The 25091-nt window shown below is 44.9% G+C and overlaps 1 protein-coding gene across 1 annotated transcript in view; it reads right to left on the bottom strand.

The window, feature by feature from the left end:
- Positions 1 to 21277: 21277 nt before the first annotated feature.
- AOX1 (aldehyde oxidase 1) overlaps positions 21278 to 25091 on the bottom strand; it is an 82295-nt gene continuing 78481 nt past the window's right edge. The window contains exons 33-35 of the mRNA XM_045078530.1: positions 23537 to 23725; positions 22641 to 22808; positions 21278 to 21694 (exon numbers count right to left, since the gene is read on the bottom strand). Coding sequence (XP_044934465.1) covers positions 21644 to 21694; positions 22641 to 22808; positions 23537 to 23725 — 408 coding nt within the window. The 3' untranslated portion in view covers positions 21278 to 21643. The remainder of the gene's footprint in view (positions 21695 to 22640; positions 22809 to 23536; positions 23726 to 25091) is intronic.

Below are 25091 nucleotides of genomic sequence, written 5' to 3'. Positions count from 1 at the left end.
GTCTCCCCAAGGACAGCCAGAAATTTCTATTTTTTTAAAATTTTTTATTTTATTTATTTATTTGACAGACAGAGATCACAAGTAGGCAGAGAGGCAGGCAGAGAGAGATGGGGAAGCAGGCTTCCTGCTAAGCAGGGAGTGCAACTTGGGGCTCGATCCCAAGACCCTGAGATCATGACCTGATCTGAAGGCAGGGGCTTAACCCACTGAGCCACTGAGGGGCCCCCAGACATTCTTTTTGAGATCTTCTGCCACCCACTACAATAGATAAATGCAGACTCAGTGCTGATCTCAATGACAAACACATAGACTTCATTATAGCTCAGAAACCAAACAAGAATGAACAGAACCTACCATGGGTGACAAAACGAAGACAGACACTTAGAGAACAGTGGCCTCATCAATTCATAATTAAATTCGCTGCTTTGCATATTTTTCCATCTCTTGTAGCTTAAAAAGAACTAAGTGAATTTTAATTAAATCTTAACTTATAAACAAACAAGAATCTCATGTGCCAGAGATGAGATTTCTAATGTCAACTTCTCAACCGAAGAAATAATTGTTGGCTAAGTTACAAATGATGACAGAACATCGACAGACAAGGAACTGTGTGTGCACTGGACTGTATATGCAATTTATTACCAGGCGAGCTTGGAGAGTGGAAAAACACTGAGGACACCAGCGAACAGGACACCCGGGTTCTAAGTCCAGCCTGGCTGCAAACCAGCCAGGTGAGCCTAGGAAAACCCCAGAATCTCTCCAGCCCTGGCTTTGCTTTTTCTACAGTTACGGATTTGACTAGAAGTTCTTTTGATTTTCAGAGATTGTTTGTTGAGGTAAAAAGCCTAGAATATTGGACTTTTTAAAGGTGATAAGGAAGATTTGTTGTTTCCGATGCAAAACTGAGGGGTTTTGCCGCTCAAGTTGGAAGCTGGGACTTTTCTCAGTCAGCACAAGTAGTTAACGGACAGACTTTCTTTGCAATTTTCCTCCCATCTGTTTCTCTAAAAGCCACGGCACAAGCGATTGTTGACAGTAGATGGAATAAAGAAACGGAAAAATAACTATGTGTGAGGATAATGTGCAGATAGACTGACCGTGCTTAACTGCATGACCTTTTTCTTTTCTTCCCCTTTCTCTTTTCTTTTTAATGAATTTCTGTGCCCACTGGCTTGATCCAGAACAGGGATCCTATAATGCATATTTACTAAGTCTAAAACTTCTATTCCACTGGGTTTGACTAAACTTGCCACTAAGTTATGGTGCTCAGCAAAGAACGTGGTACTCAAGGACAAGCCCTCGACTTCCCGTTGCTCCTTCAGACGGGTATTAGAACCACGGGTCTAGTGTTCCAGGCGAATGTCACAGTGAGGGCCAGAGAGGGCAAGTGACCCGGTCAAGGTGACACAGAGGGTGAATGTGAATGCGACCATGAACCCCAGGGCGTCAGGCTCCCTGCCCTGTGCTCTGGAGCAGAAACGGTTCCGTGCGTCTAGAAGAAGCATGATTTAAACCATCTCCGCTGGTTAATAATAAACAAGGGAACCATTTCTCAAGCGGGCTGAACTGCTTACTTTTCTTGGAGTTCAATTTGATAATATTTTTGTAAAAATATTTTACACAGAACTATTTTGTTCACTGCGGGGGGCATCAAAAGGGCAGATCTTTTGGTGAGAGTCTGTGTTTTCATAAACCGTTCCACTCCGAATAATTTCAACACGGAACAAAAGTCATGGTAGAAGCTGCTTAACTGACTCAAGGGATGGAAATAGGAATGATAATTAAGGGCGGACTGGCTCCCTGACAAGTTCTTTATCGTAAGGATTCTGTCCTTGTGGCCTTCGGTTTTGTGTTCTGTTGGAAAGGATGACAGAGAACCGAAGTCTCTGGAAATGAATTAAAATCTCTGGTTAAGAAAATAATTCATACACTCCTCTCCACAGGTCAGAGCAGTGGTTCCCTGAGTAGAGTCAGAGGACCCCTGAGAGTCTCTGAAACCCTTTCAGGGATCTAAAGGTCAAAACTACTTTATAATGCAACATGTGACTGGCTTTCATTCTCTCAGGAGAGTACAGTGGAGCTTCCCAAAGGCTGGACCATGTGTGGTAACAAGTCTGGCTGAACAGAGACACAGACATGTGAATCCAGCTGTCTTCTTTTAAGCCAGTGTGAAAGAGACGAGCAAAAATTGGGAAGCAATGCCACTCTTCTCAATGCTTTTTTTCTTGGAAAAATATAGTTATTCCTCATGAATAGCAAGTCATTTGTGCTAACATGTGATGCGTTTACCCATGTTGTTCTCAAATAAATAAATAAATAAATATTTAAACCATTTCCCAGTTTTAACTACAAACCCTACAAACCTCAATTGACCCACAAAAACAAAAGCTCTTTGGGGTCTTCAGGAATTTTTAAAGGTAGAGGCGGCCCTGAGACCAAAAACTTGAGAGTCACTGTGCCCGGCAATGGTGGTGACATAATGGCAAATGCCATACTTGCCTCCCAGAGCTGACGCGCGCTCACAACCTCGTGCGTAAATAGACGACCAGCACCGGGCAGAAAATACTTTATGGGAGAAGGCAAAGTTCTAGGAGGCACAGTGGGGCTCTTCCCCAGACTGGGCAGGAACGCTTCAATGAACGGCTTCTGAAAGAACTGGAGAAGACACTTCTCGGTCAATCCCTTGGACTACCCCTTCAGTCGCTTACGTATTTAGTGTCTCCCTTTTACCTGCGCGCTTCCCGGCAACAGTCAACCTTCCTCCATCATGCAAGAGGCAAAACCCAGACTCTTCCACCCCAGGTCCCTTGCAGCTGCTGTGCGGGTTTCTGTCCCTTGGCTGATTCTGTGAAGCAGCCCGGCCTCCCTGACTCCATCTTCTCCCTTCCCGTGCCTCCCGCAGCTCACTCCTGCCTGCTTTCGTGACTGTTCACGGCACCACCTCCGTCACTGTTTGTTGTTCTCAACCTACTTGATCTCTCAACAATACCTGGTGCGTTTGACCGCTCTCTCCTTCTCAAAACATTGAGGTTTTTGAGAAGGAGGATCCTCTTCCAATGCTCTGGAATTCCTGTCTTCTGGCTGGTGTGCCCTCTCTGGCCTCTCGTCCTCACTCTCGTGAGTCTACTCCTCCTTCCACCCAGTCATTAGCCGTCGGACTCCCCTGAGGACTTTGATCCGGGGCCTCTCCTCAACTGTGTACCCACCATTCCCCTGGATTTGAGCCCAAAATGCTGGTAAATGTGAACACTCAATCATAACCTCTTCTCTGAACTTCCAACTACTTAGCTGTCACTCCCCTTTGGGTTTTTATTTTTTTAAGATTTTATTTATTGATCAGACAGACAAAGATCACAAGTCGGCAGAGAGGCAGGCAGAGAGAAGGAGGAAGCAGGCTCCCCGCTGAGCAGAGAGCCCGATGTGGGGCTCGAGCCCAGGACCCTGAGATCATGACCTGAGCCGAAGGTAGAGGCTTTAACCCACTGAGCCACCCAGGCGCCCTCCCTTTGGCTTTTAAAAAAAGAATGTGAAAAGCCCAAATTCCTGATTTGTCCCCTCAAAGGAGCTTCTTCCCCATATCTCTAATTTTGTATTGTAAGGGACTATTTAGCCAGAGCGACTCCATCTTGGTTAAAAACCATTTTATTGTTTGTGCAGTAAAACTTAAATCTGCCCTGCAATCCCCGCCCCCGCCCCCACCCCCCCGGAGAAACTTACTTTGAAGCAAGTCTGGAAAATCAGTAAAATGTGGTTGGCTAGTTCCTAATAACAGAGCCCAGAATACAAGGCCAGGTCGCCCAGTTCCTGATAACAGAGCCCAGAATACAAGGACGAGTCGGGCCAGGTGGAGACATCCAATCAGTAAGAAACACACAAACTCTTTCCCTAACCACCAAACAATGTAAACCCTGCCGTGTGGCACCAACCTTGAGCACCAAGACTGACCAGAGTAATAGATTCTCTGAAACAGCTACTATAGGGTAAATTGTAATTCAATTGGCCACCTGCGTGTGACCTAACATGACTACACAATGTTACAATCTCATTGGCTACCTGTATGTGGCCAGGTTTTTGCTCTATAAAAATGAGTCTGTGAGGCTGGGAGGGGTCACTCTCTTCGGAGCGGCCCTGGCTGGTCAGTCTGATTTCTAATGCTTGGCATAGTTTAAAGCTTCGCATAATTTTAACATTGTTTACCTCTAATGCTTGGCATAGAATAAAGCTTTAAATAACTTTCACTTTGTCTCAGTCTCATTTCGTTTAATAACGGACCCAACAGTATCTCACTGTGCCGACTGAGAGCCTAGGGTCAGTCCTGGCCCCTCCTGCCCCTTTCTCACCCACTTATACCCACCCCACCACCAACATCCCTCTTGACTCTGCCTCCTAACCATCTCTCCCATTCGCCCTTTCTCTCCACCTTCACTACCAGCACCCGAAACTGAGATCGCACTCTCCTTCTCCTGGGCTGTGTCACCCTGTGTTCACTTATCACCCAATCTTTTCCATACAACAGCAAGAATGATCGTTCAAAACTGTCAATGTCCTTCATCAAAATCCTGTAATGGGTCTCCATTACATGTACAAAAGCTTCATATCCTTTAGGTCTGTGTGACAGGCCCATCAAGAGCCTTCCCAGCTTCACCCTGCGCGGTAGGAGCGGGGGTGACAGCAGACCTTCCAACACGCCATGGCCTAGTCATTTGGGATTGCTGTTTCTCCTGAAAGTGACAAGTCCTTCAAAGCCACAAGTCAACATGCATGACTTTTACTTTACCTAGGATTCCCTCTCTGTGTCCCATCCATCCCCCGTCCCACCTCCTGAAAACGTCTATTTATAATTCAAGTTTCAGCTCACGTTCGGTTCTTTGGAGAAGCCTCTCTCTTCTCTCCCTATCCCGCCTCTTGCTCTCCGCTGCTCCCAGGTTCCGCCTGCCCTGTCCTTAACTGTGACTGGCATACCGACTCCTGCCTTTGACTGTGAGCTCCTGAGGGCCAGGAGGTGTGTCATTTCTGCATCCCAAGTGCCTAGCTCAGTGCTGACATTTGGGATGCTCTCAGCAGAAGTTTGTGAAATAATAACAAGTAGGTCCATAGATGTCTGGAGGAATAAGTGAAAAAATAAAAGAGGGGCACCTGGCTGGCTCAGTCGGCAGTGCATATGGCTCTTGATCTTGGGGTCATGAGTTCGAGCCCCATGTTAGGTGTAGATTACTTAAGAATAATAAAAATAGGGCGCCTGGGTGGCTCAGTGGGTTAAGCTGCTGCCTTCGGCTCAGGTCATGATCTCAGGGTCCTGGGATCGAGTCCCGCATGGGGCTCTCTGCTCAGCAGGGAGCCTGCTTCCCTCTCTCTCTCTCTCTGCCTGCCTCTCTGCCTGCTTGTGATCTCTCTCTGTCGAATAAATAAATAAAATCTTTTAAAAAAAAGAATAATAAAAATAAACTCTTGTAAATTTAAAAAAATAAAAAAATAAAAGGAGGCAGTTGGATGCTTTAAAAACTGCCAGACTCTCAGGAAAGTGAGGTCTGGAGGTGATAACCACCCTCACCTGTATCCTGGATTTTCCTTGGATGTTTAATAGAGAATAAAGAGGCCTGTGTACCAGAATAAGCTTTCCTGCTTCGGTCATAGAGGGAGAGTTGGGCTCGATGAGGTCAGGGACAAGGTGGGTCCACCCAGGGGCAGATCCGAGGGGAAAAAATGCCTTCCACAGGTTCCTGAGAGTGACAGTAGTACAAAGGTGACCATGGGGACAAACTGATACTAAGCCAATGAACATTTATTTTGAGTAAGTAAAATTTGCCATGACAGATGTTAAATCCTTTTCACCCTGGCTTTATTTTTAATTGATGAAAACTAAAGAAACAAGTTAAAAGGATGAATGTGTCTTCCCTTGAACACGTTTCACATTTTCCTTTTGACATTCAGGTTAAACATATCTGAGTAAAAGACGCTGGAAATATCAACTGGGGATGAACGGAGGGGACTGTTGATACCCTCACCGTTGCATAGAAAGAGAAATAAATCAGGAGAAAAAGAACATACCATTAGTTCAGGCGAAAACATACATTCCTGGGTTGGGTCTAAGGGTTGAAATCCTTCTTTTACATACAATTTGGTACAAGCCTTAAGAAGAAACAATTAGGGGCGCCTGGGTGGCTCAGTGGGTTAAAGCCTCTGCCTTCAGCTCAGGTCATGATCTCAGGGTCCTGGGATCGAGTCCCGCTTCGGGCTCTCTGCTCAGCAGGGGGCCTGCTTCCTCCTCTCTCTCTGCCTGCCTCTCTGCCTACTTGTGATCTCTGTCAAATACATTAAAAAAAAATCTTAAAAAAAAAAGAAGAAGAAACAATTAATGTTTTAGTCTTTTGGTAAAAACAAAGTCAAAGGTTGATAAGCATTGTGGACATCAGCAGGCAGGTGTTGAATTCGTCCTGTTTGAAAGATGCTGGACTGCGGGGCCGGGAGGACACGAGGTGGTCCAAGACAGGACCAGCTCCTTGGTTTTGCTCTGGCTGAAGAAGTGTGGGACGTTGGGAGGGAAGAAAATGGAGACGTGCTCTTGCCCAGCTCTGGGCCCAGCTGGAGAAAGATGAACTGCAAGTAGGGGTAGCAGAAGCTGAGTGTCCAAAGAGCGGTACACACAGCACGCTCCCCAGGCGGTCAGGGAGCAAGGGCAGGCGAGGAGGGGCTTTCTGGGGAAAGAGGCGAGGAGGAAATTCCAAGGGAGGCTGCGAGGCTGGTCACAGGGTGCTAGGAAGAAATCGGGTCGACGGCCTTGACCCTCGGGGAGGGGCTAGTTCAGATCCAGCTATAGAACATTTTAAAAGGCAGGCTTCAGATTTGCGATGGTATTTGGGGCCAGTGGGAGCCACTCAGCATTTCTGAGCCAATATTTCCGGAAGATTAATTCGACCGTGATATGCCGTGGTTTCCAGTACGAGCCTCGCAGACTGCGCGTGTTTGTCGCCAGGGGAGACTCATAAAATTTCAGAGCTACCCGTGGGCCAAAGCACATAAAGTTCCAAGCCAGTAAAACACAGGCCATCACATTTTTAAAAGGCTTCCTGAGGGATTCTGGGGAATTTGGGAACCCGGCTGGGAGTTCGGTTGTGTGGGGGAGGGGCTGGGGGAGGTGACCCGGTACAGAACTGGTTGCAATGATCTCAGTGCAAAGGAAGATGGTCTGGACCAGGGCAGCGTGTGTGCAGAGGAAAAGCCACAGGTGAGCGGGAGGGCCAGTGCCCGGGAGAACCATCACGCCTTCGCTGTGGGGGAGCAAAGACAGGACTGGTGGTCGTGGAAGTCCGGAGAGAGACCGGTGAGCAGAATAAGAAGGGAGGTGTGAGACACACAGAGGAGGCACGGATTTGCCCAGCGTCGGCCCGTGTGCGGCAATGACCCCTAAGCAGAGCTCCGTGGGAATAGGAAAAGGCTTTCCTGGCAGAGCCGGCCTGGGGAGCTGTGGGACGCGGCTCTGTCTGCTGGCTGGGGCGCTCCGGGCAAGTCCGCCACGGAGACGTTTATGTTCTAACAGGAACTAACCGTGATTAGCTGGCACGCTGCAGGAGGCTGATGTAGGGGAAATTACAGCTAAAACATGAGGAATGGTTAGATTAAGCCCTTTATTAGATTTTCTGTTATGTTATTTTTTGAGGCATATAGACTGCCACCCTGGAGTTCATTCTCATTGATATTTCTATTGATGTCAGAAGCATCAAAAGTGGCTCCTAAGAGCCCATTCTCCGCTTTGTCCTTAGGCCACAGGTCCCTGGAACTCTGCTCTGCCCCTCTTTTGCCACACCTCTCCCCAGGGGCAAGGAGCCCTGGGATCAAAGGGGAAGTCCATGCTCAGCCGGCACCCTGACTTATAGCCACAAGCTGTGGGGACACATGACCTCAGAAATCCCTGCCCCGAAGGCTCCAAACCCACTTTCAGGGCCCATGTTGGCCTCTGTTCTTGTCCTTCCCCCCAGAGAGGGCAGAAGTACAACTAGGAACTCGTCCCTGAGCCTGTGTGGTGGCCCGGAGGTGGCTGTCTGGAGGCTGGATGGAGCTTGGGCACGTGAGCTGGGTGTCCAGTCTGTGACGGTGTCAGCACAGGACAGAGCTGGGCAGGAAGAGGAGAGAACCGGTAGTCTTCTGTCTGAATTCTTGCTTTGGCTCTTATACACACGAGGGGCAGGTCTGCCCCGTCTTGCCAGCCCAGGCACGGATAACTGCTGGTCACCGTCCTGTATTTGTAGACAAGTTCTTGCTTACAAATTTGATGTCAGTGTTCTCAATTTAAAAATTATTTTTACCCAAGTCATTTTTATTTTCAAATTCATTTATTATTAAAGAAAAGGTTTTCCAAGAAAGTTCTAGTTCCAATCATATACGGGTATGCCATGACTTCTTTAAATGATCTCCCACTGTTGAACATTTATTTCTAATTTTTGTTATAAATCACATCGTGACAATCACATAGTAAGTCTTTGAACCTACCACTAATTATTTCTCTGGGGTACATTCCTGGACAGTAGAAATGCTGGTTTAGAAAGTGTGTACACAGAAATTTTTAATTCTCTCTGATACTTTCTAATTTCTAGAAAGCTATCTCTTGCCAAGACTGGTTCTAAGAACAATTCCAGACATCGGTTATTGGGAAAAACTGGCATGGACGATGCAACTGCGATGTGCTTGTCGCCGTGTTTGGGGTTTCACGTACCTCACTCATGTACATGCTCTAGTCTTCCCAACAGCTTCCTTGAAGTATTGGCCCCGCGCATACTGAGGAAGAAGTTAAACCCAAGCTGGAAGATTTCAGGGCTGGGACTTGAGCAGGGTCCCGTCTTCCCCAAAGTTGGTGTCACCATGCTGGAACCACGTTTGGCAAGATGCCAGGCCTGGCCCAGGGACCCCTTCCTCCCTGGAAGACTCGGGTTTGTGGTGGTTGAGGCCCAAGGGAAGGGAAGGGTAGATACACTGGGAGAAGGACAAGTGCTTTTAGGATGTTCCCCAGGTCCCCCCTGGCACCCCAAGGCCTGTTGGTCAGGTTCATCCTGACAGACCAGATATGGAAAGTTGCAGATAAAAGAGAGGAAGACACACTGGCTTTGTTCTGGGGCTTCTTTTCTTCTCGACCCCGGCAACATTTCCCTTCTCCATTCATGTGACAGCAAGATGAACTCTGTTGCAGAAAAACAAGGATGGAAAACAGGAGTCCTAGAGTGATGACGATGACGACGATGATGATGACGATGGTGGTGGTGGCGGTGGTGGCGGTGGCAGTAGCAGCAGCGGTAATCGTGGATGTATTAATTGTAGTAGACATTTTTCCTAACACTCGCTATGTGCCCAGCCTGATGTGTCCTTTACAGACATGATATCATTTAAATCCTCGTGATCATCATCTTCCTTTACAGGTAAGGAAACAGAGGCTGAGGAACGTTAAATAACGCGTCAGATTATGCAGCTGAGGAACAGCAGAATTGGAAGCTACGTATTTTGATGACCAAGTTCATGCTCGTAAAATGTAACTGTATTGCCTGTAATTGTTAGGAACAACTATAATTTCCTGGCTGTCTACCACAGTCCAGCGCCTCCCCCTTCATCAAGGCACCTAATGCTCAAAACAAGCCCTATGGAGACAGGGTGGGGGGCGAGGGTGGAGGCAGGGGTCAGGCTGCCCGAGAGAAGACTGACCGGCGGCTGCCACAGACTCTCAGGGGCTGGCTTCCCTGAAGGAATCTTCCTTCTGCTGCGTCTCTGTCAGCCTGGGAATCTGGCACAGGTCCTTCGTCTGTGTTTGTCTGAGGACAGTGTTCTGACTAATTAAATGGACTCAAGTAATCTTCAGATTCATGAGGAAACAAAATGAAATATAGGTGACGATGAAGGGACCTAAATTCTAGAACACATAATCTCAAATAAATAATGAATGAATAAATGACCTGAAACACGAATGAACAAATATAAACACGCATCTTACTGCAATTTGTCTTCCTTCCCCGCTCCGGTAAATAGTAGTACTCATATTTATAGCTGCGACACATCGCAACGGAAGTTTTACATGGATTATTCATGTCAGTTTTGTTTACCTAGCTCTCTAGTCTCCATTCTGCAGTCTTTTCTGTGGACATATTTCCTTGCATGTCCCTGTTGGCATCATCTGAACTCATTTCTCACTTTTCCACATCATTTTTTTTTCCCTCCCTTTTTAACAGTTTAGGAATGCAAACATCTCTGGCTCCTTAGTTTCTGCTGCTTATAAGGTATCTTTCTACAGAAGAAAACTATATTTTTAAAATTAGTAATCCCATAGAGTCTTTCTTAGTTACTAATCAGAGGATTTGGGGGGCTGCGTGTGGAGGGAGTAGGCAGAGGAGGGTCTGACGCTAGGGCTCTGCGGATGTTGCACAGGCACGGTGGCTATTGATTCTGTACAACATGAAAGATGGAAATGGCTTCTCCTCTCTTCCTCATAGACCATTAGTACTAAATAAAGATGGAATCAGATTCGGAGAGGACAGGCATTTATTTCCCCAAAATATTCTACTTTGGCTGTGATTCCATAAAATGTGCTGCTGAAATGGCCGAGTCAGGAACAGACTCTTCTCTGCTTCTCCTCGTCACAAAGCTAGACATTAGGAAGATGGCCTAATCTGTTTTCAGTCAGAAGATGTTATTTTTATAACCTTCACTTTTGAAGATGCCATTAAGGTGCTACCTGTCTGCATTTCTGAGAAAAATATCGGTGGTTACCCTCACTGAGATGGCCAAACGGTAAACCTCCAAGTGTCTAATGCAAAATATCGTGCTTTCCTTGAAAACCAATTCCCCGTAATGGGTGTGAGGCTTTGCTATTGAATTTGGACGAGCTGGCTCAGCAGCTCTCCGGGGTTTCAGAGTCCCAAGACTGAACCTTCCCCCACTCTCCACCACGGGTCTCTGTGTAGGATCCCAGCAGACATTACCCAAGGAGAAGGAGATGCGCCATCTCTCAACCCAAAGGCCGAGTCTCTGCCCTTGGCATGCCTCCTTGTTCACAGCTGGAACTCTCCTCCCTGGCCTCCAAAATCAGATACAGAATCCCGGTAGTTTTTCTAGATTGAACTAGTGTCCTCAGTTCTGGAGTGCAGTCCGTGCAAGTGTGCAGAGCAGGTGATCAGTGACGAGGAAGGGAAAGGCCTGAGGAAGCCCCTAGCAGGGTTCAAGTCCCATGCACAAGAAGAACACCAGAGTGCTCTCTGACCAGCAAAAACAAAGAAAGGATGGGAACAAATGAGGGAAGTAATGGGGAAAACTGACAACAAAGGCAAAAGTGTGGTGCAATGTCCAGTTGTCTAAAGGATGTATTTTGCGGAAATACCGTCAACCTAAACCGTATCAAACAGAGACTCAATATACTGCTCAGTGAAGACAGAGTAACATTAACAGAAGTCAGAGAGAAGGCAGAACTCTCTCGTTCCTATTTTTGCTTCCATGTTTCTCACCAAAGGAATGCCTCATAAACTAAAAGCATCAGACAAGCACAGTTAAAAAAAAAAGACATGAAGCCCAGGATAGATGGAGATTATAAAGAAAGTGCTCAGCCTTAAAATAAATAAAGAAATAAAGAAATAAGTGAATGTACCTTGAAAAAAACATTTTTTGTTCAAATGATCAGGTCAGTCAAGGAGAATAACGTTCCGTGACCTTAAAACCATTCGTAAATGAGATTGTGAAACCAGGGTCAGGAGTCTTTTGGAGACATCACAGAAAATCAGAGCAGGGCTAGCACTGGAGACAGGTGATCATGGATCTTGGTTTTTCAAAAAGATGGACTGTGGTGAGGTTGACTTTGCTCTTGGACAGCTTTCTGGACTCTTCTGGAATGGAGTATTAATGAGAGGGCCTAGGGACGCGGTTCCAAAGAAGAGACTGGGTACTCAGAAAACTCATTCTCTTCTGACGTGAGGTTTCTAGACTGAGAAACTGGTCAGTGCCCTCGACGCCGTGCACAGGGATCTCATGAACCATATGACGGTGACTGCGCTCCCTCTGTGAAGGGGACAGAGGAATCTAAATGCAGGACACCACAGTATTTGACTGAGCAACAACTCAGTTGGTCAGTGTTGGTCACTTTTCTCATAGTTCTTTGCTTGCCTTGCTGTGTCCAATATTTTAATCAACAACTTACATACAGATTGAAGGCAACGTTCATCAGATTTTCAAATAATAGAATAAGAGTTTAACAGAACAGAACGCATATATGAAATTTAATTAGAATCTGTAAGTTTCTAAAAGGCAGAAGGGGGAAATACTACTTTAAAGGTCTTAAGATAGGGGTGCCTGGGTGGTTCAGTCATTAAGAGGTTGCCTTTGGCTCAGGTCATGATCCTAGAGTCTTCAGATCAAGCCCCACGTCAGGCTCTCTGCTAAGTGGGAAGCCTGCTTCTCCCTCCCCTACTCCCTCTGCTTGTGTTCCCTCTCTCACTGCGTCTCTCTCTGTCCAATAAATAAATAAAATCTTTAAGAAAAAAATAAAGTCTTAAGGTATTTCAACTGAATGTAAGCTTATGAATCATAATTGATTTTTTCCTAATTCCTGAGTCTATGATTTCCTAAGCATTAATAATACTTAATAACTGTAGCAACAACAGCCACCATAAAATAAAATAAAGTTAAAATAACCCAAATAATAAAATGAAAATAAATATAATCCCAAAGTCATCATTTCTTTTAGCTAGCTCTAAGTACCTAATTAAAAGATTTCTAAAGTCCAATATTTCCGGACGTTCCATTAACACTGCAAATGTATCAAAGTCGCTCACGCAGACGGACTCAATAGGCACATGCTATTGGAACACACATTACACTGAAATGATCGGAACAACAAATAGGGGTGCCTGGGTAGCTCAATGGGTTAAGCCTTTGCCTTCGGCTCAGGTCATGATCTCAGGGTCCTGGGATCGAGACCCACATCCGGCTCTCTGCTCAGCAGGGAGCCTGCTTCCCCTCCTCTCTCTGCCTGCCTCTCTGCCTGCTTGTGATCTCTCTCTCTCACTCTGTCAAATAAATAAATAAAATCCTTAAAAAAAAATCAACAAATAAATGTCAAGTCCTTTGGCCTACTTCCTTGGAGGAAAAATGTTCAATCATCTTGCTCCTTTTGTTAAAGACACCATTCATTCTACAGTGTAGGGATTTGTTACTCACCCCCAAGCTTCCCCTCGACTGCTTTGTGGAGGGCTCCAGATGGTTCCTTAGGAGTGAAGATGCTCCTTACCGTGTCTTGGGTGCAGAAGCCACACTGGGGGCCATGGCCATTAGCAAACTTCCTAAAAGCAAAGAACACAGGGGATCCAGGCTGAAAGTGATGGGTAGAAAGCACTCAGAAATGAAACTGAGCCTTCTGATTGGTAAAGGCAGAGGTAGGCACAGGCCTGTCAGGAACCCACTGGAAATGCTGTGATCGCTCACATTTAAGATGCTGACAAGAGCTTTCTGGGTAGAGATTCCATGCAGGCAGTTGGGAGAGGAAGCCCTCAAAGCCAATCCAAGGTATGGCTTCAAGAGCACAGTTCAGATTCAACCAAGGCTACACAGAGATTATCTGTGTCTATCTTGTTGCCTCTCTCATTCTGCTACTGCTTGGGGGGGGGGGGAGGAATTTGAATTGGAGGGATTGATTGTAAAGTCTTCTGTTCCTAAAGAGAGCCTCAGCTTTTTGACTTTGTCATTTCCTGTCCTGATGTTGGAGGGTCCTCTGGTGCTCCATTCACTTTTGGACATTTTTACTAATGCATCTTCAGTACATGAGTTCAAAAATCCCACACAAAATTGACTTGAGATTAATGCACCTGTACCTCTGATGATCAGAGGAGTTTCTCTAAGGCAAAAGGACAAAAAGTCTTAAGATAATTCTTCCTTCTGGCCTCTGGCTCGGTGGTCTGCCAGCAACCTTTAGGGCAACCAATTCCTTATGGTCTGGGAAGGTATTTTTAGAACAGACATAATCCTTGCTCCAAAGGACTTTATAACTCAGTTTAGGGGACATTCAACAAATAAAGTCTTGATTAAAGACTATTATATACCGTGTTAAATTCAAGTATCTAAATCACACAAGTATTTCTTTTTTTCTGGTAGAATTCGTAGCATGGCTATTTACACAGACCAAACATAGAATATGCCTCCTTGTTTTTCTCATTTTATTGCAGGAACCAAGATAAAAGTGATCTGTCCCCTTTGTGTGTGCATAGGACCCACGGCCTTCCTGAAGGGAAGATCCCTCCCTGAGGCAATGAGATGGTTCAAGGTGACACAGATGGAGTGTCACTCCTCCCGGACCGGTCCCCTCACATTTTTACAGAAGTATAACAAGCTTCAAATGATAATATAGAAATCCAGAGAATAATAAAGAAATTAAGAAAAGGGTAACTTTTGTTCCTATAAGAGGGACAAAACCCTTCACTTGCCATCTTGGTTCTCTAAAACCCTAACAAATAAAGGAGCCCTCTAAATCCATAGTTATTCTGAACTCGTTAATATATACTCTTACTTGAACTAGGTGAATCCTGGTTTTTGCTGCTTCCTCTACCTTCTGTGGTCGTGGCTGCAGCCCAGAAAGACAGAGCAGCAGGTGGACACCAGGCAGGTGGGGATGGAGAAGTGACTTCAGAGTTTGGACAATGAAGTTGAGTGTTGCTTTCACTAAAAGATTAGTTCCCCCCAAAAAGAAAAAGAAAAATGTGTTTGGGTGATTATAACAGCGATTACTTTGACATGAATATAACTAGTTGAGTACATAGGATAGCCGAACCGGCACATAAGTGATTTTGAATTTGAGTATGGCTCCCTAAAAATAAATCTTTTATTACTTGGAATTAAGAAAGCCATTTCCTCCTCCAAATGATCTTGTTAAAAATGTATTTCAGGAATTTAAATGATCTCTATCTATTCCTATGCCCTATTCAGTTTACTGGTTGTTATGGTTGGTCAAATCATTAACCTGTTACCCTTCAAGCAATCTCAAGGTTACGTGTGATCTTATAAAGATCTGCAGAATATGAGGCAAAGTCAAAGAAGACCACCTTGAAGGCAAGTCATTTAACAACTTCACCTGAGTGTAAGCTCCATGAAGGCAAGTAACTGGTTCCCAGTGCCTAGGACAAGGAAAGCGTAAAAATACTGCTAGGAGGAAGTACGAGGACAATTAGGCATTCCTCCAAGGGGTCAGGTTGCCGAATGCAGGTGAAATTCACTGTACCTCTCAAGGGGAGAATGAAAGAACTTGAGTGTGCCCTGAAGGCTTTTAGACTTCTCCTGGGGTCTGTTTCTGCCCTAAGGGGTGCTCTGGGTAGAATCTCTGGTTTTCCTCGAATCCAATCCTGGCCTTCTTTGCTCCCAACCCCCTCATTTCCCCACTTTCCTCTGCTACTCCCATTTCGTTCCTCCCTTAAGCCAAGTTGAACTTCAATCTCAATGTAGTTCTAATACAGTGCATACTTTTTACTTCCCTGGAATAAAGTTTCTTATAACGAGCAACAAAATCTTCTTTAGTCTGTAAAATGGAACTAAATCATGCAGACACAATGCATGCAGGTGCATTTTTAGGTGTTAATGTATTTGTTTTTAGATCCTAAAACTAATGCTTATTTTAAAAAATAATAAAAAATACGGAAGTCTATAAAACAGAAAAAGAAAACACTCCTTCTCAATTTTCACTTATTGAAGTTAGCGATTACCAGATACCTCCATATGTATACAGAATTTCCCTATGCACATATGTTTACATACACGAATTGTTTTTGATTTCTAAAAGTGAAATCAACTATTCATACTATATCACATTTTGCTTTTTTTCAAGTTACATAGGCTCTCCATGCCTCAGTTGCCTCGCCTGTGGAATGGACAAAGAGGCAGTACCTCTCTTGGGGTTGTTGTGAGGATTAAATCAGCTAATACATGTAAAGTACTTGGAATAGTGCCTGGCACCTAGTAAGCTCTCAATAAATGTTAACCCCCCCCTTTTTAAAAAAAGATTTTATTTATTTATTTGACAGAGAGAGATCACAAGTAGGCAGAGAGGCAGGCAGAGATAGAGGAAGAAGCAGGCTCCCTGCTGAGCAGAGAGCCCGATACGGGGCTGGATCCCAGGACCCTGGGATCATGACCTGAGCCGAAGGCAGAGGCTTTAACCCACTGAGCCACCCAGGAGCCCCTACCCTCCCTTTTAAAAACATTTTTAACTTAAATTCAAGTCAGCTAACATATAGTGTACTACTAGTTTCAGAGGTAAAAGTTAGTGATTTACCAGTTGCATATATATATATATATATATATATATATATATATATACACACCCAGTGCCCACCATGTACATCACGTGCCCTCCTAAGTCCATCACCCAGTTACCCATTCCCCCCACCTTTCTCCCCTCCAGCAACTCTCAGTTGGTTCCCTGTAGTTAAGAATCTCTTATGGGGGGCATCTGGGTGACTCAGATGGTTAAGCCTCTGCCTTTGGCTTGGGTCATGATCCCAGAGTCCTGGGATCAAGTCCTGCATGGGGCTCCCCGCTCGGTGGGGAGCCTGCTTCTCCCTTTCCCTCTGCTGCTCCCCCTGCTTGTGCTCTCTCCCTGTCAAATAAATAAATAAATAAATAAATAAATAGTAAAATCTTTAAAAAAGTCATCTCTTATGGTTTGCCTTCCTCTCTGTCTTTATCTCATTTTTCCTTCTCTTCCCCTATGTTCATTAGCTTTGTTTCTTAAATTCCACACATGAGTGAAGTCATATGGTATTTGTCTTTCTCTGACTGACTGACTTTATTTAGCGTAATAGCCTCTAGTTCCATCCACGTCATTGCAGATGACAAGGTTTTGTTTTTTCTTGGTGGCTGCAGAGTACTCCACTGTATATGTACACCACATCTTCTTTATCCATTCATCTGTTGATGGACATCTAGGCTTTTTCTATAGTTTGGATATTGTGGACATTGCTGCTATGAACATTGGGGTACAGGTGCCCCTTTGAATCAGTATTTTTGGAACCTTTGGATTAATGCCCAGTAGTGCAATTGTGGGGTTGTAGGGTAGCCCTATTTTCAACTTTTTGAGGAACCTCCCATGCTGTTTTCCAGAGTGGCTGAACCAGCTTGCATAACCACCAACAGTGTAGGAGGGTTCCCCTTTCTTCACATCCCTGTCAACATGTGTCATTTCCTGACTTGTTAATTTTAGCCATTCTGATTGGTGTGAGGTGGTATCTCATTGTGGTTTTGATTTCTATTTCCTTGATGCTGAGTGATGCGGGTCTGTTGGCCTTTTCATTATTGCTGTAAATGGTCCTCTATTAGCTCACATTCATTTGTTTTCCATTTTTCACTATTCCAAACAATGTCGTGATGAAAACTCTTAGGCTTTAATGCAGTCCGAGCAAGTATTTCTGTTGCACAAAATCAGAGAACTGTAATTTCTGGGTTGAAGGGTAAGCATGCTGCGAGGTGAGGTCCAACTCACTCACCTTCCAAAATGTGCGTGCCAACGTGGCAAATCGCGGATGAGAGAGTGTCTCCTCCCTGACAGCCTACACCTACACCAACACTGCGTGTTATCCAGGCTACCATTTTCAAATATGTGGGGGGACAGTCCGTAATTGGCATTTCTTGTTATTTTGAGGTTTTTCCAACTAGCTATACATTTAGTAGATATTTGTACTTATTCTTCTGTCCTTTGACTATTTTCTATTAGGTTTTTGACTTATCAATTTAAAGAACTTAATTACATACAGTGGATATTAACCATAATCTGCTATAAATCTGCTATAAAGTCTAGCTTGTTACCTGTCCCTTCGATTTTGAGTATCCTGCTTCCTGGAGGATGGAACTGCAACCTCCTAAGTCTCCTAGCTGGCATTTCTCTAGGCCATTCCATTGCCCTATCAGATGAGCCCCGTCTCAGTGGTACAGATGTGATAGGACCAGTGGGTCGCATGTCACACTCTCACCCCATTGTTGGAGCGCAGATGCCTTTGCTTGGCTATAAACTGGTCTGAGGCAGTGTTACATGGGGACCTTACGAGGGTGCACTTAGCACCCCACAGGCCCCTAGGTGGGGATGGCTCAGGCCATACAGGCAGACAAGGCAAACTTTTAACCAGAACGCGTGTTTGTTTCTGTTAAGATAAAACACTGCTCCTTGCAGAGTGGAGTTGTCAGTGTGCCCCCAGGGGCTAACTGGTCTCCTGGAAGGATGGTGCTAACTTGGGGGGCCAGTTCTCGTTTGGGTTGGGGCAGGCTGGACGTTCAGCAGCTACGTGGAGGGATAACACCCAGCATTGTCATCATGACTCTCCCCACGCTGTGTCAGGTATTGGGGGGGCCAATGGCAGAGATGGCTGAGATCACTGCCATTTTGAGTATGGACTTGGTGTTCAGTGTCTCTTTCATGGTAGGAGGTTACAACTGGAACTGGGATTTCTGGGTGGGATTGCTGAGAGGCCCAACTAACTCATTTCCCAAATTGTATGTACCAGTCCCATGAGTCATGCACAAGAGGGTCTGTTTCTCTACAGCCTTCACCAGCACGGTCACAGTGGACACAGCAGCAAGTGCTTTCGGTGCAACTTCGTAATGTCCAGCCAGTTATTTTGGCACGATGGCTCATGCAGGGGAGTCAAATGAACTTGTTTTGTGAATGGAAGAAAGGTAAGTTTTTCCCATTATTTTTCCTAAATTTATGTAGCAAGCAGTTACCATTTCTGATGTGCAATATGAACATTTTGACACGTTGTGGCCCTCCCCATGTACCCATCATGAGCCTCTTGTCCCCCATCTTCCAGTTCCTGCCCAGCTGGCCAAACCATTTGCTGCTATGCATATATACCCTAACCTTGGGCCACTCTCCTTTCTACATAGAATGGATAACCAGGTGCAAAACCCAAAAACACTGCCCATTGGGAAAATATCCCCTAATCACGTCTGAGTGGGTCTGTAGTGCAGTCACTGCCCATATCTGGCTTGTGTGTACATACTGATTTGTGAATCAAGCTTGGACTTCCTCCAACCAACCCATTTGTGAGCCACGCTCAGACGTTTTCCTTCTCCCTCAGCTTGTCCTAAGGGATCTCTCACACCACTGTGTAGCCATGGGTATAAACTGCAGGAGAGATGCTCACACAACAGAGATGCTGGGTTCCTTCTGATCCCACTTGTGCTTGATTCTAGATGGACCACTTCCATCATACCTTCTTGCTTCTGGGATCACTTGATTACATTTTAGCAAAATCTTCAAGTTATTTGTGTGCATTTTAAAATTTAAGAAGCACGACATTGTTGCAGACAAAAGGAAGGATGGAAGTGACAGCACTTTTCAGGCAGATGACCAAGGTTCCAGGTGAGAAACAGAAAGGGAAATTCTGATGCTAAAAATGGGGGTCATGAGACAACACTGGAGAGATGGTCTGGGGCCAGATCACAGAAGGAACATAGGCCGTCTTGGAGACTTGGGATACTTTCTGGTGGAATGACTAGGAAGCCATTGAAGGGTTTTCAGTAAGGATGAACATAATCTCATTGCACGCGCGCGTGTGCGCGTGTGTGTGTGTATCTATAAACTTGTATCTTTCACTTTAATCTGAAGAATAGTTTGGAAGGGAAGCAAAATGAATGTAGGACAGTCATAAGGAGACTACCACATGGGTTAGAAATAATGTTGGCTTGGAACAACACTGTAGCCGTGGGAATAAAGAGAGGGAGGCACAGGTGTAGCTTTCTCTGAGGTGGACTGACAGGACTTCATACCTGAGCAGGTGTGTGCACCCAGAGGATGGAGCCTCTGGGACCAATCCCACACTTCCAGCTTAGCATCCCGGGGGTGGCTGTACTGACAAGTTTGAGAGGTCTTTGAGACACATCCACCAAAAGTTCTTGAGTTGAGAGTGTGACAGGGAGAAGGTGCCATCCATTAGTCTCTAGTATTTAATACTTCAGTGTAAATATTTTTTTTTTGCCATGAATGCAAATGGAATTTTTCAGGGACTTTTGTCCTGCTGCTCAGCCCTCTTTGAGGTATTGTCACTGAAGGCCACTGGGATTAATTTCTTAAGATTGTCACAACTTCTTAATCTTTCCCACATTTTCTGTTTCTCTCCACATATGCTTTTTAAAAAATATTGAGATGAAATACAAGCTTTTAATGTGTGTAATTAAGTGGTTTTTAGTATTTTCACAGCTTGTACAACTATCACTACTCTCTAATTCCAGAACATTTTCATCACCCCAAAAAAGAAACCTTCTGTATCCATTAGCAATCACCTCCCTACCCCTGGAAACTACTAATTGACTTTCTGTTCCCATGAATTTGCCTATTCTCGAAGTTTCATGTAGAGGGAATAAATAATACAATATGTAGCCTTTGGAGTCTGGCTACTTTCACTGGCTACTTTCAACCATGTTGTAGAATATGTCAGTATTTCATTCTTTTGTATGGCTGAATAATATTCCTTTGTATGGATGTACCACCTATTGTGTAACATATTTTGTTATCAGTTGATACAGTTGGGTTGTTTCCACTTCTGGTTGTTAAGAGTAATGCTATGAACATTTGTGTACAAGTCTGTGTGTGTACATATGTTTTCAATTCTCTTGGGTATATACTTAGGAGTAGTCATTTGATAATTCCATGCTTAACTTTTTGAGGAACTGCCAATTTATTTTTCCAGTGTCTGTACCATTTCCAATCTTCCTGGCAATGGAAGGTTCCAATTTCTTCACATCCTTACCAATACTTAGTATTATCTGTCATTTTGATTATAGCCATCCTATTGGGAATGAAATGTTTTCCGTTGTGGTTTTCATTAGCATTTCCTTAATGACTATTGACTTCAGGCATCTTTTTATGTGCCTGTTGGCTATTTATATATCTTCTTTAGGGAAATATCTGTACAATTCCTTTGTACATTTTTAAATTGTGTTATTTATCTTTTTATTGCTGAGTTGTGAGACTTTTAAAAATATATTCTGCATAATAAAAAAATATATTCTGCATAATACATTTTTATTAAATATATGATTTGCAAATATTTTCTACCATTCTGTGGTTTGTCTTTAAATTTCTTGTAGAATCTTTTGAAGCAGAAAGTTTTTAGCTTTGATGAAGTCTAATTTATCCATTTTTTTTCTTTAGTTCCACAGACGCTTGGATATAGTGTCTAGATCCATTTGGACAATAAAAGGAGGCTGATAGCAGATGGGGACATGTGAGAAAATGACAACTTTACAGTTCACACTACTAATAAAATTATTTAGAAAATTGCCTTTCACTAGACAGTGTAATTTCTGTTGGTGGATACAAGCCAAATATGAATCACATACAAATCATCGTCTTCTATTTCATTCAGCTGGATGGATTTAAGAAACAGAGTAATGGAGAATATCATTCTAGAGGAAACCAGTTAGTACTTGTGCTACTTAAAATATGATTTCTAAATTGCTTAAGCATATCTATCAAAATCCAAATGGAACATTTAAAATCAGCCTCATATAAAAGCAGTACTCTGTGAAATGATTTCTAAACTGTGAGCATTTATCTTTCTGACCTAGCATCTTCAAGCATAAAGACTGGAGACATTGCTATGTTGGAAGAGGCGTCCCCTTTTCCCGGAAGTTCGTATTGGATTCATATGGGTACATTCCAAGGAACATAGGATCCAGGTTTGTCTCTTGGGATCTGGAATAAAAGAATAAATGTGGATGTTTGCAATTTTGAAAACCTTTGTGATGGTGAAAAATAGCATAAAGCAAAACAGGATGAAAACCACCCAGAGGGTGACCAGGACAAGGCGAGGTCTCAGAGCGACAGCATGAGAAGCGTGGGAAACTCTGGGACAGGACCGCGAGTCAGGACGAGGCAGCTACAAGAGTTGTCAGTTCACCCTTGAAGAGGGACAAATGAAAAGAGGAATTAGACTCTGTGTTCCTCCATAGTGGAGGTGGCTCCTGGGGCTTAGGACAAGCTGTAAGGGGGACCACACAGAGCCAGCCCTGAGAGGAGGAAGAGGAGGGAGCTCTCCCCTCAGTGTAAGGACAACCTTGCATATAGTCAGGGGGTCACTGTCAACAGCATGACTTTCGTCCACAGCTAAAATCTCATCACTGAAAGTGACCGAGGAGAGCGGAGATGTTTGCTGTGCAGGGGTGTTCACGCAGGACGAATTCTGCTCTTGGGCCTAGGCCGGAAGGGGCTCTTCCCACTCTACAGCTGAAATCGGGAATTACACGCACTTTCCCAAGTATCTGATCGGCTAGAGTGGGACAGACTGATGGCGTGGCCCATATTCTTGGCCTGGGTGTCTCAGGTTCAGGGAAGAATTCCTGAGCTCCCGTTCCTGACCGATATGTCCTGGGAAGGGAACAGAACTAAGGAGGAACATGAAGCTGACGGAAGAGCAATCAACCTCTGTTTGTAAGTCGAGTGGAGGTGAGCCCCGCCGGAGGGAGGGCAGGACCAGGCCGAGGAAAACCTGCCTTCTCAGGGTCTGTGGGCTCTTCCCAGGCCCAAGTGCCCTCAGGATTCCTGCCACCTTCTCTTCCATGGAAAGTCACCATGGTGGGTTAATAAAACTTGACTCAAAGGACCGGGAACAAAAAGTCAGAATTTTCTGAGCAGATCATACCATTTTTGTGAACTTATCTTCACAGGCCATTCGAATCTTCTCTGGGGTCAGCGGACTGTTGAGCTTTAATGGTCCAAACAGGCCTCTCTCCCGTCGTGCTGCGTTCACCGCGTCATGAATGGCAAAAAACACTGAACAGCCCAGGAATAACCCAGACTCTCCTAGACCCTTGAAGGGAAAAAAGTCAGCGAGATTTTGACTCTCTGTTTGTATCTGTATGTATATATATATATATATGTGCATCTATAGGTAAACATGAGTAGAGATGCCTATATGAAATATTATTTTAGAGAGTATGTGTACCTGTGTGAGGGGGGAGGGGCAGAGAGAGAATCCTCAAGCGGTCTCTCCACTGAGGGCGGAGCCCAGTGGGGGGCTCAATCCCACAACCCAGGAGATCATGACCTAAGTCAGAAGCAAGTATTGGACTCCCATCCAAGTACTAACCAGGCCCGACCCTGAGAACCAAGTATTAGATACCCAACCTACTGAGCCACCCAGGTGCCCTTATGAAATATTATTACATACGTAACGTTTTTATTTTAAGAAAGTAATTTAATATTTTAACCTAGTATTCTCATTCTCAGGATTCCTGCCTAAGGAAATGATGCTAAAGGGAGAAAGGAGATACAGGTACGAGGTGATTACTGCACAACGAAAAATCAGATACAACCTGATGGTAACGGGAGTCATGTTAGGCTCCAAAATTTGAAGTATTTAAAAAGAATTGCAACATTGTTAAATTAATTTATAATTAAAATGTTCAACAGGGCCTTTTCTTCTAGAAGTCTGGTAAAAACCCCAAACCACCAAGAAATGAGGGCACCTCCCCCGGCCGCCTGCACAGGTACCACAAACTCACATAAACTTGAACTTGTTTGCCAAGCACAGCTTACCTTGGAGGAATACAGGGTATTTGAGCTTTCAGACGGGGGCAAGAAAGAAATGTGCAGCTCCGTGGGGATGTCGCAGACGGCAGGGATTTTATACTGGTTTGGACCGCGAGTGTGCAGGACACCCTGAGGAGAATACTGTAGCTCCTCTATTGTATAAAGCCCCACGCCTTGAATAAACGCGCCTTCAATCTGGGAGCAAAGGAAAAGAATTTCCATTTATGAGAAAAAAACAATCAACCGGAGCAATTCAACCTCATGCTGTTTATTCGAGTTTTTAAAATCCAGTGTAAGAGGGTTTTCGGCATGTTCTGGAAGATGTCTCTGAAGGTTTACTTAGAAGTTTACCTCAAAATATATCTAAGCATCTTATTCAGTGTGAAGTTCGAAGTCAAAGAACTTGACTTTGAATCTCAGTCTGGCAGTGCAAGTACGACTCTGGAGGAGGCCTCAAACAGCCTGTGCCCAGAGGCCCTCCTTTTTTCTGTCTGTGAGCCAGAAAGAACCTTCTTGACCGCGCTGTCTGTAGCCCCCAGCACACCGAAAGGGCTCTGAGAGTCCCTCATTTCATGTCACCAGCCTCACTCATGAGTGGGTCTGGCTTCTCACTTCCGGACTCTGTTTCCTCGCTTGTTACGTGAACCGCGTGCGCCCAAAGCTTCATAGAGCTTTAGGAAGCTCTCATCTTAGATGCCAGCATGTGGGCAAAACTGGCTCCCCACACGTCTGACTTCTGGGTCTCCTCTGTGTATACTTCCTTGCTGTGGCCCTATTCTTTCCACCTCACCCACCGCCCTTCCTTGTGTCTATTTGTGGGGAGAACCTTCTCCATTGCCGTGTTATATGAAGTCTTCCTAAAAGCCTAGACTACACCCCAGGCCACGTCACCTCCACCCACTAAGGCGCCTGTCTCTGGGGCACCTCCTCCAAGTGGGCCCCTTCCCGTCCCTGCCCATAGCTGCTCCTTCCACTCCACTGAGCCAGGCCACGCAGGCACTCGCCACCATTGTCAGCCCCTCCCCTGCCCTCCACTAGCCCTGAACACAAAGGTGGCTGGATCTCCTGTCTTGTCTTAGGTCCTCCACTCTTCTACCACCCAGAATGCCTTTTCCTGTTCATTCCTTGACAACCTCATCCTGAAGCCCGCTTTGATCTCTCCAACCCACACGTTCTTCCCATTCTCCGGGGACACAAGTCATGATGGGAGAGAACCTCAGATTATGTTCCACTGCGGGTAGTAAGCTGAGTTGCCCACAGGTAGGAGAAACGTAAAGAAAGTGAGTTAAGTTTCCAGGTGAGTCCTGAGTCCGAGAATCCCAGAGTGTGTGCTTCTCTTAAAAAGGCAGCCATGACTTTTCCTCATGGAAATGCAGCGCCCGTGCTGGGAAATTTTCTGTTTCCAAGAAACACGAGCCGTTCGAATACTGATGTAAGGCAGCTGGTGATTCTTAATTTTGTCAATTATTTCAAATTTAAATAAAAGATGACGGTGGGCCAAACAGGCTACCTGTTATTAATAGCGAGTGCCGTAACTATTTGATGTCATCCCAACAGGACT

Source organism: Mustela putorius, unplaced genomic scaffold (assembly GCF_011764305.1).
Source record: "Mustela putorius furo isolate JIRA1106 unplaced genomic scaffold, ASM1176430v1.1 tig00000275_pilon_pilon_pilon, whole genome shotgun sequence".
Lineage (NCBI taxonomy): Eukaryota > Metazoa > Chordata > Mammalia > Carnivora > Mustelidae > Mustela > Mustela putorius.
The sequence above is the reverse complement of the archived record's forward strand: the minus strand, read 5'-3'. Positions and strand labels throughout refer to the sequence as shown.